The 15,207-nt window shown below is 44.9% G+C and overlaps 1 protein-coding gene across 1 annotated transcript; it reads left to right on the top strand.

The window, feature by feature from the left end:
* Positions 1-13,845: 13,845 nt before the first annotated feature.
* LOC308290993 (proteasome subunit beta type-4-like) lies at positions 13,846-14,619 on the top strand (the record flags this gene model as incomplete). Its single annotated transcript, XM_080732907.1, has 1 exon — positions 13,846-14,619. One exon carries the CDS (start codon positions 13,846-13,848, stop codon positions 14,617-14,619), a length of 774 nt encoding a protein of 257 aa, XP_080589033.1.
* Between the last annotated feature and the right edge of the window lie 588 nt (positions 14,620-15,207).

Raw genomic sequence — 15,207 nt, 5'->3', positions numbered from 1 at the left:
GGCCTTTATTTGATCAGATCTAAATAAACTGGAACTGATGAGGTGCATAGGTTGAACTTGTAAAGAAGACTCTTGATGCTATGTCAGAGCCATGCCCATATTTGGGCTGATAACGCCATGTGTTATTCCAGAATAATAATGCGAAATAATTGCTGTTGATGATGCGTATCTCGAGAAGTGACCGACCAATTGACTTCAAACTTGGCATGTGTATACAGTATGTAACTCTATATGGGCATATAGTGGTGACATCAGAGATCTCCATATATGGACATAAAAGGGACACACAGACAGATCTTCTCCATATAATTAGTGTAGTTTCCCAACCAGACTATAGTACTTGTCCGTCTTTGTTCCTACAATCTTTCCATCTTTCTAGATAAACTTGCCACGCTACTCCTCCCACAGTTTTGGTGGCACACACTTTGTCAAATTGACCGGCAGACCAAAACACATATAGGGTTAAATCTGCCTTTTATCATACCCCTTCATACCTGCTTTAGTCGATTTTTTTCATAGCTGCCCCTGTTGCTAGACTTCGACTGCCCCTGTTGCTAGATTTTGCGGGCCCTCTCATAACTAACACAGTGGATTGTCCTTAGGCTATGCAGTTATTTCTTTAGCTTCAAAGTTAGTATTTTTTATTGGATTGTGGTTACACAACGTCCTGAGACCAACCAAACCGCTGTTTTGACCTCACAGGCACCCTTACTTGTCAAACAGACCCCTCCCTCCCCTCCCTTTCTAGGCTCTCCTCTCCCTGCTCGGGTGCAGAGCAGAAGCCGTTTGACAAGTAAGGGTGCCTGTGAGGTCAAAACAATGGTTTGGTTGGTCTCAGGACGTTGTGTAAACACAATCCAATAAAAAAAACTAACTTTGAAGCTAAACAAATATTGCACTAGCCTAAGGACAATCCACTGTGTTAGTTATGAGAGAGCCTGTGAAATCTAGCAACAGGGGCAGCTATGAAAAAAATTGACTAAAGCAGGTATGAAGGGGTATGATAAAAGGCAGATTTAACCCTATATGTGTTTTGGTCTGGATGTCTCCAGGGAACTCCATATATGGGCATAAAAGGGACAAGGGGCAATCATTAATTTTCCCCGTTGACTTGAATGGGGAAAATTCAAATGGTAAGACGGAATTCATTTGCAAGTGTGACTCGCGTCACTGCAACCACACCAATTGCATCTTTCTAGTTAAGGACACTAAACTTTAGTTTCCATAATTATATGGAGATGTCTGTATAGGTCTGTCTGTCTGTCTGTCTGTGTCCCTTTTATGCAGTATATGGAGAAGGAGATCCCCCCAATGTCCTGGCCAGAGATCTGTAAAGGCGTGGGGACCTTTTTGTTGTGGTTGTTAATTATAATTTCCTCCCTGAAGTCTTGGTGTGCTGCACTGAAACGGTCCCTGATGCAGCGTTCTCATTCTGAATGCTTTCACTTCACTTTGCCCTGCTTTTTAATGCCTTTGAAGCCAAAGAGAATAGGCAGGCTGGGAGTGTGTGTGTGTGTGTGTGTGTGTGTGTGTGTGTGTGTGTGTGTGTGTGTGTGTGTGTGTGTGTGTGTGTGTGTGTGTGTGTGTGTGTGTGTGTGTGTGTGTGTGTGTGTGTGTGTGTGTGTGTGTGTGTGGTGAATTAAAAGTTGTGCATATATATAACCAGTAAGACTCCCTAATCGGGAGATAAGCGACCGTAGGTCACTTATCTCCACAAAGGGCAAAAATGTGTTTTGCCAAAATCTTCCTGATCCATGTTGATGACATGAGTGTAGACATACTGTGTAGTGATTTTCGTGATTTTAGGGCAAAATCTGTAGGAGCAGTGTCCAAAAATGTGTTTTTAAAAATCGGCCTGGAGGTGGCGCTATATGGGAGAGATTCATGTTGATGGGATGAGTGTAGACATACTGTGTACCGATTTGCGTGATTTTAGGGCAAAAATTGTAGGAGCAGTGTCCAAAAATGTGTTTTGCAAGAATTGGCCTCATGGTGGCGCTAGAAGAGGGCCATGTGAGAAATGAGGGGTGGGGTCTCCGCGCCGGCAAGGCGGACGAATAGGTACCGGCCCCGGCTCTCCCGGACGCTCCTAGCCGGAGTTACGGCATTTTATGTGAGCTGCAGTGTAGGGGGTCCTCCACTGGGGGCGCCACCACTTTTGCAGCCGTTGTGGAGCAGCAGGAGTTGGTGGTCCCCGGGAATTCCCCGTGAGCAGCCCGGTTGGGGTGGTCATTTGGTCATTTTTGCACATTTGGAAATGTTTTACATCTGGGGGTCCCCCAGGGACATGGGGGTCCCTGGAGCTCCGGGGGTGCTTGGAGGTTGTAGTTTGGCAGGCAAGGAATGTGTGTGCAAAATTTGGCATGGATCGGGGCAACGGTTGCGGAGATATGAGCAGGGCAAGAGTGTGACGTGTGAGGTGTGACAGACAGACGGAGGGAGTTACTTACACTTTGTGCAGGGTTTGATAGTAAGTGCGACCTACGGTCGCAAATATACATCTGGCCAGCTCATTGGTGCTTTCATGTGGACGTCCTCGTGGCCATATATATATATATATATGCACGTGCACACATAGACATCAAAGGGGGGCACACTAAAGGGCCCCTGCCCTTTACCTGTCTGTAAAAGTGCCCTCTCCAGAAGACTTACTTAAACAAGTTAATTAACTTTTGTTTGCTGCTGCAGTAATTCTTTGATAACTGCGCAGCTTGAGTTGGTTATGTCACTTACACCATGGCTATATACTAAGAAGTAAAATATAAGTAGATTCATGTTATGAGGCAATATGCTCTTCAAATAGAACCTTTATTGGCATTATCTTTGTCAATCTTGGACTACAAGCTCAAAGCCATTTATAATAAGCAGGCTGTTGCAGACCAGCATTGCAGACTGCATCTTGGTGTGGAGAATTATGTCATGTGGATACAATGTGCCATCAGCCAACATTTAAATGCCAACTAAATGCCAACAGACTACAGCAGACAATCTGTTCTAGTCTGAAGTGGTATGAAGTAGTCTGTTTGGTGGAGAGTCATATTTAGTTTATCTTTAGACAGTCTAGAATGTTACAATATATGTGCTTGAAGTAGAGTAGCCTACTATCTACTGGTACGCCCCATCATGAATTCCAAATGGTTATCTTCTACAGCTGAATAGCTCAGGTGGGGGTTTGAGCTTTGAGGTTTGGTTTCCCTATTGATAGATTGTGTCCCATCACACTGTGTATTATTGTTATTCATCTCAACCTCTGCTATGAGCTAGATGATGTGCTGCATGGCCAGCCAGAACGGAATGGAGCAACACTTACTGCTAGACACCAATGAGCCATTCAGGGGCCTGGTGCCATGTCATTAGTCTACCAATGACACCGCTAGCAGCCTGCCTGCCTGACGCTCCATTGTCTGCTGGAGGAGGCAGCGACAGCATGGGAAACAGCCTGCATTTAAGTAACGGGAGAGCATCTATACTATCTAACCTCGCCTACCAGTCTTTCTCGGGAGAAAGCCTGGTGTTCGTTCACAACAGACCGTTTGGTTTCCGCCTAAAGCGCGGAAACCACTAGAAGAAGCGGCGTCGCTTTGATTTAGTTCCCCTCGTTTGTTTCCCCAGTAACAAACAAAGTATCAGTATTAAAATGCTCGAGAAGCCTAGTGTAGTCTTGCCAGTCGCTATGAGTTGGACTAAAAGATCACATACCAAACAAATTTTTCGAAAGCAAAACTACGCCGCATCAAGGTGTTTATTAGGTAGGCCCTAAAAATATGTCCTTGGGTGCAGGGGAATATTTTGGGTTAAAACTGAATCCGGTTGATAGTTCCGGCCAAAGTGTAGTCCGTCTAGGACTACAACATGACGTAAAGTGGTTTCCGCTCCCGACCGGATCAAACCTCGTAAAGTGAAGTGATCCCAGACTAATACTATCAGACTCATATGGGATATCTCTTCTTTTGTCTCTCTTTTTCTGTCTCACTGTCTCTTTCTCATTCTCGTTCTCTTTCTACACCTCTCTACCAACAAGTGTGTCCTCATATAAACAACAAGGCACAAGTTGGCACCTCGACAGAGTGCCAACTTGCCCACCCACATACATACAGACAGCACTCATCACCACTTTGCTGGTCTCTCTTGTCATTTTCTTCAGGGAGTGATTATGAGAGCACAAGACGCAAGTTGGCACCTCGACAGAGTGCAGTCTTGTTTTGATAGTAGATTGTTTAGACTGATGTTCTTTTTGAGTGGTGCTAAAAGCTCCTACTGGTACATGTGGCTTTGTCTCTTTGTCCCGTGTCTGTCCGGGTTGTCATTGGTGTTTGCGTGTACGTATGGCCAGGGTCACATTGGCCAAGATTTGCGGGCGCTCAATGAAACTAGAAAGATGGTATTCTGGGAAAAAGTGTGGTTGCCTTTTTTTTTGGGTATTTTCCCTTTCAAGTCAATGGGGAAGATTAATTCACTAATAATTATCTCGACAACAACGTATCTCTTATCAAAATGCAAGCACAGGATTCCCGATGAAGCCGGTCGACCTCCCGACCCCAGAGTGGGGGGCCACCTGGGTCCAAGGACTGGCTCTGCACTCACTTTGGGGATTGCATTTTGTGCAGAGTGAGATCATCCACTGCACATGTGATTAGCCTTGTTTTACCAGAGCCCTGTTAGTCAGCATTATTACCTGCTTCCACCTCTCATGACGAGGACGTAGGGTTGGATCTTCGGAGGCAATTCCCTTTTTTTGATTATTGGGCGCTTGCCCCTTTTTATTTGTTTCTTTTTATAGATTTGCTGGTCAGGGGCAATACCTTCTTTATCCTGTATCTACGCCTTGACGTTCTCAATGTTATCACTTGGCTCAACCTCCAAGGTGATGGTCTTTCCGGTGAGGGTCTTCACAAAGATCTGCATGCTTGTGCAATCTGAGTACCCGTTGTACCTGTCTGTGTCCCTGTGTCCCATGTATGCCCTTATATAGATATCTCTGTATTTTTCATCTGTCAGTTTCTGAGTTTGAAATCGGTTGGACTGACAGTTCACTCATATCATACTTCCTAGGCATAGTCGTAACGGATTAGCCTGATAAATCAGTCCGCACATTACCACCCCCTGTTGGTGGGTGGTGTGTAGCGTGGACTGACCCCGGAGATTAAATGTTGTATTTCAGCTCGCCCTAGGAGCGGGCGGCTTGAATGGGCCAATCAGGGTTGTATGCTTGGGGCACGTGGTTTGGCGTCTGGTGGATTCCCAAGGCTGTTCCGGTCCCAGCCCCCTCCCTCCAGAACTCTTCTGCCCACGTGAGAGTCCCTAGTGGACTCTGATTGGTGCTCTTCTGCCCACGTGAGTCGCTAGTGGACTCTGATTGGTCCCTGAAAACTGTCATGGCGGAGTCAGGTGGACGCCCGCTCGACTCGAATTCTTTTAATAAACTATACAATAGTGCCGTTTCATTACGTTTTAATACCATTTTGCACTAACGTAAACATGCAATCATATAATATGTTATAAGAAATAACGGCTTTGCAATGTCATGCCACGTCGCCGTCGGGGGCTCTAAGCGTGTGTGTGTGTGTGTGTGTGTGTGTGTGTGTGTGTGTGTGTGTGTGTGTGTGTGTGTGTGTGTGTGTGTGTGTGTGTGTGTGTGTGTGTGTGTGTGTGTGTGTGTGTGTGTGTGTGTGTGTGTGTGTGTGTGTGTGTGTGTGTGTGTGTGTCGTCAATAGGCTTTAGCCCGCCCCCCCAGAAGTGGAATGTCTCCCCGAAGGATCAGACTCTTTCCCTAAACTAAGTGAAACGTAGTGTGTGAAGAGTCTGACGCTTGCAGCCAGGCAACGGATACCACCGCAAGTTAGGACTACAGGAAGCTTGGAACTCCATATATGGAGAATACTGACATCTTCAAGTATGACATCCCATATATGGAAATAACTGACCTATCCAAGACTGACATCATAGACTCCCTCCTGGAACTCCATATATGGAGCTAACCATATATGGATCATCAACGAAACATCCAAACAGCCTGAGGTGTTCCTCCCCCTGCTGGTTACAGAAGCATTTTATTACCTTAGTAAACATTTTCATAAATACTCTACTTAAAGGACCACTTTACCCATGCCATTTTCAACATCTCTTCATACAATTGGTCTTCACTAATTACTTGGCCAGCAGAGAGCAGAGAGTGCAAGTAGTAGTGTTGACAGTACAAAGGGTGCTAAATCCCTTTCTGTGTACTGTCAGCAGGCCGGATACAGACGGCACTGATCACACTACTTGCACGCTCTGCTGGCACAAAAGTAGGCTATTGGCTACGAGTGCATAAGATGCAAGTTGGCACCTCGATAGAGTGCAGTCTAGCGTTGTCTCCAAACCTTCCAACCTGGGTTGATCCTCTAATATAGTCATCGTTGTAGAAAGGTATGAACATTCAATTTATTAGCTAAAATACATGGGCATCTACTTCGCCATGAAAACACAATACACAAATAAAAATAACCCTATCGCTCCTATGGTGCCTGCTAACTAACTAAAAGAATACGATTAAACAATAAAACAATCAAATGACCCCCTCCCGTACATTCGATATAACCGCTAGAAGTGCGGTGCATTACTTGGCCACTAGTGTAGTAGTCTAAGGCCTGAATGCTATAATAATGAAATAGGAATATCTAATAGTTAAAGTATTATTTAAGCAGTTATAATCTAAGCAGGTATCATAATAATAAGCAGGGAATATCGGAGTGCAATACTAGTCAACAGCAGGTAAGGTGGTACGTGCAGAAGGACACAATCCATCTTCAGTACGTCTATTTCTGGCAGCCCAGGTATCTGTGAATACAAAGTATACGCGCAAGTATACGTTGCTCTGTTCTTCGCTAATATACAGCCAACTCAGGTTGGTGAATCTACTGGCAGTGATGCATGAAGCTTCTACTTACGAGGCAGGCTTGTGGCCTGCCCTTGCGTTGTCAACACAAGGCACCACTGTTGTCACTGCGGACCCCCTCTCGTCTGGCTGAATGGATGGACCCGACCTGGAACGCCTGCCCGGTCTCGTCTGGATCCCTGTTGTCTCTGGTCTGGTCTAGGAATGGCCCGTCCAATACGTGCACTCTCGTTCCTAAACGCCTGACATTAGCTATTCTCTCCAAGCTCGATTCAGGTTCTCTACCAGCACGCCGGGTTTCGCTTCTCTGCCCGGCAGTCGTTGGTGCTGTAGGTCCAGTCCTTCTGCTTGCACTACGCAAATCTGTCCCCTCCACTCTTCTCCATACAGACAGGTCTATTCCCTTCACTCTCTACTAAGAGCCCAATGCCATTCATATACCCAGTGGGTTCCGCCCAGCTGCTTCTCTGTTTGGCTGAGCCGTCCCCACCATTTATCCTATCATGTGTCCGGCATATTGATGCGGACCCCGATATTAGGCCGAAGAAACGCAGCAGTGTGCAAAGACCTTCGTTCTATGTGATCCAGCTGGATATAATAAGTCATACATTGGATGACCCCTGACCTCTGTAAATTGCTGCCATAATATACAGTAATGCTGCTGAATAACAGTAACAAGTACAGAGACGCTATCATTTTTATTTGGAGTTACAATATATTTCAAGTAAATTCAGATATCAGTCAGTGTATACAGGCTACATGGGATGTATTGATCAAACTGTAAACAAAGATTGTCTTCGGCCTGTTTGCCAGTTGAAACATGTTCGTACAAATGTTTTGTTGTTGCGCCTCCCTGCTTGGCACTCAGCATCAAGGGTGGAATTGGGGGTCCCTCCGACATACTAGAGTCATGTCCAGGGGGTGTACAGTACTTGTCTTGTACATCAAGCTGCCTCACGATACAGAAACCTGAGATAGCTAGGCTCCTGCCCTATGGGCCTCATGGCTCTGCAAGGCTTACTTATATAATGAATGTAATGGTGGCAAAGCATAGAGTGATAAGTTCATCGGGTTAATTCATGATTCACAAACCTGTCATATATTGGATGACCCTTTGGGCTGGGTTCAATAACAGGGCAACCCGTTTTTTTTTAGTTCATAATGCACCTGGTCAATGATTGGTAGATACAAGGTGAGTGGGAGGGTCAACAAAACAACAAATTAACTTTGACACCGGTAATAGGCACAGATGTGCCACTTTGCTCGTATCACAATAAAGGTTGTTTTGGATAATGTGCTGCAGCACTATGTTAACTGTAGTGCCAGTAAGGGGGTGGCAAATGTGGGTGGAAAATGGCAATTGAAGCTTCTGTGGGGAATATGGGTGTTTTAGCCTTGAGATAATGATTTTTGATAAAAGCCTTGCTGTGGGTGGATAACAGTAGCCTACAACAGCAATCAATTTGAACCTTCCATTTTGACAGTACAAAGTGAAGAATGAAATGAGACAATTTCACTGCATGGTATGGTAAAAACAACATACCTTATAAAATTATTTTTTTGCCCAACTTTCACTTTTAGCCTTGAGTCAAAAGAGACAGCAAATGGAGTAAGAACTTGTTCGTCAGCCCAATTGTCTACAAAGATATTTTTGGGTATTTTTCTGCCTTTATTGATAGGGGATAAGGGAGATAGACAGGAGAGAGAGGTGGGGAGTGACACGCAGCAACGGTCGTCAGGAACGTGATTCGAACCCGTGACACGCTGTCAGGCTGAACAGATCCTATGTGATAATATGCACCTGGACCGCTCGGCGGGCTCCCCAATGTAAAGTATGATTTGAACATGCACAATATCAGACCTATATTTACCCTTCAGCTTATTCTTCATTGCCATAATGACTGGCTAGTCACATTTGTATCATTCTCTCGAGACAGAGTCATGATGGCTTACGCCACTCAAAGGAAGAGGTACAGACCGAGTGGGCGTTCCACTTTCTTTGACGATGGCTTGCCAGATTGCATTTGTAGCAACTGGAGGAATATTAGGCTGTAAATGTTCAAGCAATATAAATGTCATTATTTATTTATCTTTTTTTTTGGGGGGGGGGTCAAGTTAACTTTGTCTGGAGAATTCTGTCAGAAAGATGCATGTCGATCTCATGTGGGAACTAAAAGGATCTTAATTCCAACATACTGTAAACTAGCCTCTGTGGCAGCCCAGCATTCTGCTAGCAGAGCAATCATGGCAGTTTATGAATGATAAGATTGTAAATCTTTAAAAGAAATGAGTCTTAAGCAATAATTAATTATGTCTTATACGGTACAGGCTACAAACTCATGTGCGCGCACGCCCGCACCCACATGCAAGCATAATACTTAAATGATCTCTCTTAATACCTGATCTAATGCTTTGTAAAGATTAGAATGACGTTGGTAGTACAGTAACTGATGCTAAATCAGTTATCTGATGTGAGTTGATGATGGTCTCCTTTATGTACCGTGTGGCCAGTGCTCCCCCGAGGAGACAAATGCAGTTACATAATGAGGATCAATATATGGCGGAAGGTAATTGTGTCTTTATTTAATAAACTATGATTGGTGGAGATTGATAACAAAGGGACATAGCTTGACAATTAATATCCTGATTATGCAGCTGTGGAGAAAGGTTATTAGAGTGTTGTTATTGCTACAATCTCTTGTGTGGCTGTGGAGTTTGAGGGAAATTAACGACTCCAATGATTAACGTCACATCGATGTTCCTTTCCAAACATAATGTCTTGTCGGCCCTGCTCACTGAGAAACATTGGAAACATGATAATTACCATAGATCACTGCAGGTGATCCCCATCATCCATTCTCTGACTGATGTTAACTTGGCCAACAACCGGATGGGAAACAATATAATTCCAGTGTTGGATATTTTACATGATTTACAGTCTCTGGGGAAGGAACTTGCAGGGAGAATGCACATATTTTCAGGTTCGCTTGTAAAAATGCCTGTTGTACTTGATGAATACTAAAAGCTGCCTTTTGAGTATTACATCTCAACGTACGGTACCCTTTCTGAGTGGATGGATGAGGGCAGAGTGTGATAAAGTTGTCTCAGAACCTCTAGGTATTATTCTCTTTAGAAGTATTAATCTGTACTTCACTATGTAAGGAGGCGATAATGAGGATTGAAATGGAGGATGAGAACATTCACACCTTCATACCTACTATATTATTCACTCTCCCCGGTGAGAATGAAGAGGTCTTCTCTCCTTTAAGCATTATTGTATAACTGTACATACCTACCTATAATATAGTATTCAACCAATCTAGAGCAAAAAGCAATGTTGGAGGATTCATGAGAAATAATCACACCAAGTTTCATAAGCAAAGAAATTAAGGTAAAGAAATGTTTGTGTGGTTCTGATAGATGAAAGTCATGGCATCTCATAAGTCACTCCTATCAGGCCCAAACGGGTTGGCTCATTGAGCAGGGAGAGAGATGGAGCGATTACACTCCAGTATCTCTCCCATCAAAGCACAATGCAATGCTAAGAGGGCTGACGCTCTGAAAATAAATGGATGTGTTTTGTTTTTTTTATCCTCAAGATGTCAGCGGACTGGGAAACTTTTTAATGTCCCTTTTCTCCAACAATTTAAACATTGTTGGCTGGATTAAATTAAATGAAATAAAGAGAGGAATGTGAAGAGCCTTGACATGGCAGTGGAGGAAAAAGGTAATCTGTCGTGAGACTTGAGGCTTGTCATGACCCTGGCTCAAGGGAAGCAACAGAGGAGTCAAACATTGATGTATGGTAAAGTATAGTTTATTGCAGACAAAGCAAACAAAGAGACTGGCAGCAATACAGCCTGATCCTTTGTCGCCACTGTAACCACACCAGCATTTAGTTTACCAGCTTCTGTTGATATGCCACCATTTCTGCCCATCCTGTTGTAGTAGACATCAAGGTGATATAGAATAGCACCCCCTGTCCTACTGGTCCAGGCGCATACCACATAAGGCATTGCCACATAGGCATTGATGCCTGACGGCGTCGCCGGTTCGATTCCCGATCCGGACGACCTTCTCTCCCCATCTCTCCCCCCATTTCCTGTCAGTCTACTATCCTATCCAATAAAGGCATAAAAGCCAAAAAAACAAATCTTAAAAAAAATAAAAATAATAATAATAGATCTTGACTGTGACCTGATCACCGCGTGTTAGATGGACGACCCTCTATTCTGTCTGAATACACTTTAATGATTAAACCATACAGTTATTTAATTGTCCTCCTCAGTGGATGCCATTAATTATTCGGATGCGCGCACACACAGGCCGTGTCTACAGTTTTGTCAGACATAGTACTCCAGAAGTGGGATTCTTTATAACTTCCATGATTTGCAGTTAATTAACACTTCCAGGATGACTTGCATGATTAATGAATTGACATATAAAGGCCAGCCTTTTTTTGCATATTATTAAACTTTACTACTGCGCTACTGTCATCCTAATATTTTTGGGAGTAGCGAGTATGCCGTTACATTTCTCACCTAATGACAGCCGCTGCTTTTCTCTTGCCTCTATCTCGTGTGTAAATCTGAGGTGTAAACGATGACCTGAAATCAAAGCTGACAAGAAGCTGTTGCAGCCATGATTCATTCGGCTGTTAAAAGCCTCCAGGCTACAGGAGGTGGTATACTGTGTGTTTGTGCGTGCGTGCGTGCGTGCGTGCGTGCGTGCGTATATTCTATATTATCGATAAATAAGCAAGGGTAAGCCGAGGATGGACTGGAGAAATATCTTCGTACATTCCACTTATTAAAGTGAACGTTTAACACTTTATATCTAGTCTTCATTTCCTCCGTATTATCTAAAATCGCACTCATCTAATTGTTTTTCTGAGTTTGTTCATTATGAAAAACAAATTTGATGCTCTCAAATGATCTGTCTCTCGGGACGGGAGATACATGTAGGCAGGAGGATTAAGTCTATGATGAAAGCTGATGCCAGAGCCAAAACAGACTTGAGCGCCAGGCCAAAATGTCTTTGCTGTGTTGTAGTGGACGCTGTTGGATAGTAAATCGTGCTAAACTTCTGTGGCCAGGAATTGAAGGGTTTATGGGACACATCCAAACGGTTTGGAGGGAGAGTTGATGGACGTCAGAAGAGGCATTGCATCTTTTTGATGAGCGGTGACAGGCCGGGCCTGGTTGATTTATGAGATATTAAAAATATGTAGATGTGACAGAGCTCCTCGGGAGGACGGCTGATGTAGATTCTCTGATGGTTGCTTTGCCAGATCCATAAATAAATGAATATGAAAGGGAATATGAGAGGGGACACGCTCCGTGATCTCAACCTCAAACAGTCTTATTTACTTGGATCCTGGGCGACATTCCTCCTCTGATTCCTCCCTATCAGACGTGCCTTCCTGCATCGTGTGTCAACTTGGACACATTCAACTTGACAGCACTCTTGAGTGCTGATGCCACAGTGATAAGTAGCCAATCAGACCGCTGCTCCTCTGTGTGCATGTGTGACCTCACTATAAATCACTCCAAAATGGTTGGTGAACTACTGAACTTGATGATGTGGCCTTCAGCCGTGGGTTTGATGAGCTGGGAAAGAATCTTAAAGCTGCAATCCGGAACTTATTTGAATGAACACATTTGTATTTTAACAAATCTGTATGGTAGAGTCGTAATACAATATACCTGTAACTGATATCCGCAGTGGTTGGAGATGGTCTACCATTACCAACAATTTACAATTTAGTCATTTAGCTACCATTTTCCACCCGCCCCTTGCTACTGTGCCAATAAACCCAACGTTTGACACTGCTCCTCATACAGCATGTAGTGTGTAGACAAACATGAGGTAATACTGTACATGCATAGAAATAGTAATCTAGGATCATAGGTAAACCAAGAACCTATCATCAGTCTAAAGCAACAGGGGGTCCGGGACCCCTAGGGGGTCCTCAGAGTTACTACAGGGTGTCCTCCAAATCTTTGTGTAATAGAAACTCCCCTTTTTCACATTAACCACTTGAACCCTAACCACTTAGGGTCCATATTCTGATATTTTTAGCCCAAAATAGCAGATCTACAAGCTCACAACGCCTCGTGCTGCGAGGCGTTGTGAGCTTGTAGATTGGCTATATTCGGTAAAGATACACTGATGATTGTGCTGTCAAATGAATGAAACTAAATGGATCTATGAAAAGGTTGAGGGGGTCCCTGCTTCATCTGTCTCTCAACTAAGGGGTCTTTGGCCTGAAAACGTTGAAGACCCCTGTTCTAAACAGTATAGGACACCTACTAGTTGACAACTACTGCCTGAAGCTCCTCTGACCAATGGCGATGGATGCCTTATTTACAGAGAGGTAAGATAGTTGTCTCTCTAGCTGGAGTTGGAATCCCAAGCAAATCGGGCAGATTATGCACATGCCTATGCCCAAATATGGACATGCCTGACATCAGCGCAAATCGGCATATGGGCAATGGTTTCCCAGTGAATGACATCACTTCCCCATAAATGGGGAGGCAGTGGCTCAGCTCAGGAGGTAGAGCCACGCCCACACAGGCATGTCTGAAGCTTGTCCTGGACGGGTGCTGTTGAAGAGGCTTTCACGTCATCTAAGGGTCGGCCACATTAGATCGCCATTGAGAACAAGTTCTCTTCAAGGACGCCCTACATATACTAAAAATCAGTGTGAAGTGAGCAGTGCCTTTTGAGTTAATCTCGTCCCACAAAGCCAATGCCAAGTTCTGCGGGATGGACATGCGGACAGACATACACATAAAGTCAGGACATGGATGGTCAACCCGGAATCCATATTTGGAATCAGTGTCCACCATAAATGTTACATATCGTCATCATCAATACGACACAGCCTCCAGCTGTATATAAGTCTGGTGATGCGTTTTTACAGAGCAATGATATACTTCTTGTAATTTCTGAAAGCCATCGTTAACATGCAGTTCAACGGTATCAAGATGTGTTTTGGGGAGGATGTACCCGCACCTGGACAGTCTTTCTCCTTCCCAGGGAGCAAGCAGCACGTTGGCAGCGGCGGCCCCGCCAAACGCACGGTTCATCCCACGATAACCGGGACCTCCGTGCTGGGGGTGAAGTTCGACGGCGGGGTGATGATAGCGTCGGACATGCTGGGCTCCTATGGCTCTCTGGCCCGCTTCAGGAACATCTCGCGCGTCATGCGGGTCAACGACAGCACCATACTGGGCATGTCGGGGGACTACGCCGACTACCAGTTCCTCAAGCAGATCATCCAGCAGATGGTGACGGACGACGAGCTGCTGGACGACGGCTACAGCCTCAGCCCCAAGGCGGTCCACTCCTGGCTGACCAGGGTGATGTACAGCCGCCGCTGCAAGATGAACCCGCTGTGGAACACCGTGGTCATAGCCGGCGTCCACAACGGAGAGAGCTTCCTGGGCTACGTGGACATGCTGGGCGTGGCCTACGATGCGCCCACGGTGGCCACGGGCTACGGAGCGTACCTGGCCCAGCCCCTGATGAGGGAGGCCACAGAGAACAAGGCGGCCATGAAGAAGGAGGAGGCCAGGGAGCTGCTGGAGCGCTGTCTCAAAGTGCTGTACTACCGCGACGCGCGCTCCTGCAAGAGGTACGAGATCGCCATAGTGACGGAGAAGGGCGTGGAGATTGTGGGTCCTCTTTCCTCGGAGACTAACTGGGACATTGCCCTCATGGTCAGTGGTTTTGAATAGAGACTAGCCTATTCTGTTGATGTTTCTGTGACCTATTAGCATCACACCACTTGGATCGAACATGTGGATCATAATGATCTCTGCCCAGCCAAAGGCAAGGGGGTGAATATGATTTCACCCCTGAGTCTCTGTCCCTGTCTAATTTCAAACCACCGAGCCGATCAGTGCCAAATGTTTTGTGTACTGCCACTAGGCTTAGGAAGTAAATCCCCAAATGTCTTTAACATATTGTGAATATTTTTCTTCCCCACCTTCTCCATCTGGAGACCTACACTGACATCATCCATATTATGTCAGATATACTTTTGGGACGTCTATCCAAGTGGTTAATACGCGTACCACATAGGCTTTGATGCCTGATAAGGTGACCCAGTTTTAACCCCCGAACTTGCTGTTGGATTTTCTGCATTTCATTCTCCTGCTCTCCCTGTTTACAGTCTCTCCACTGTACAATTGATGAAGGGAAAAATCCTGAAAACCAATCTTTTCTTTTAAGAAATCATTATGATGTCTTTTTTTTATAAATATATATATTGTTCACTCTCAGAACTCAGATCTACCATCCTGTTGTGGAACTCCATACCTGGG

This window comes from Nannobrachium achirus, assembly GCF_963921795.1.
Source record: "Nannobrachium achirus genome assembly, chromosome: 9".
Classification (NCBI taxonomy): Eukaryota; Metazoa; Chordata; class Actinopteri; order Myctophiformes; family Myctophidae; genus Nannobrachium; species Nannobrachium achirus.
The sequence above is the reverse complement of the archived record's forward strand: the minus strand, read 5'-3'. Positions and strand labels throughout refer to the sequence as shown.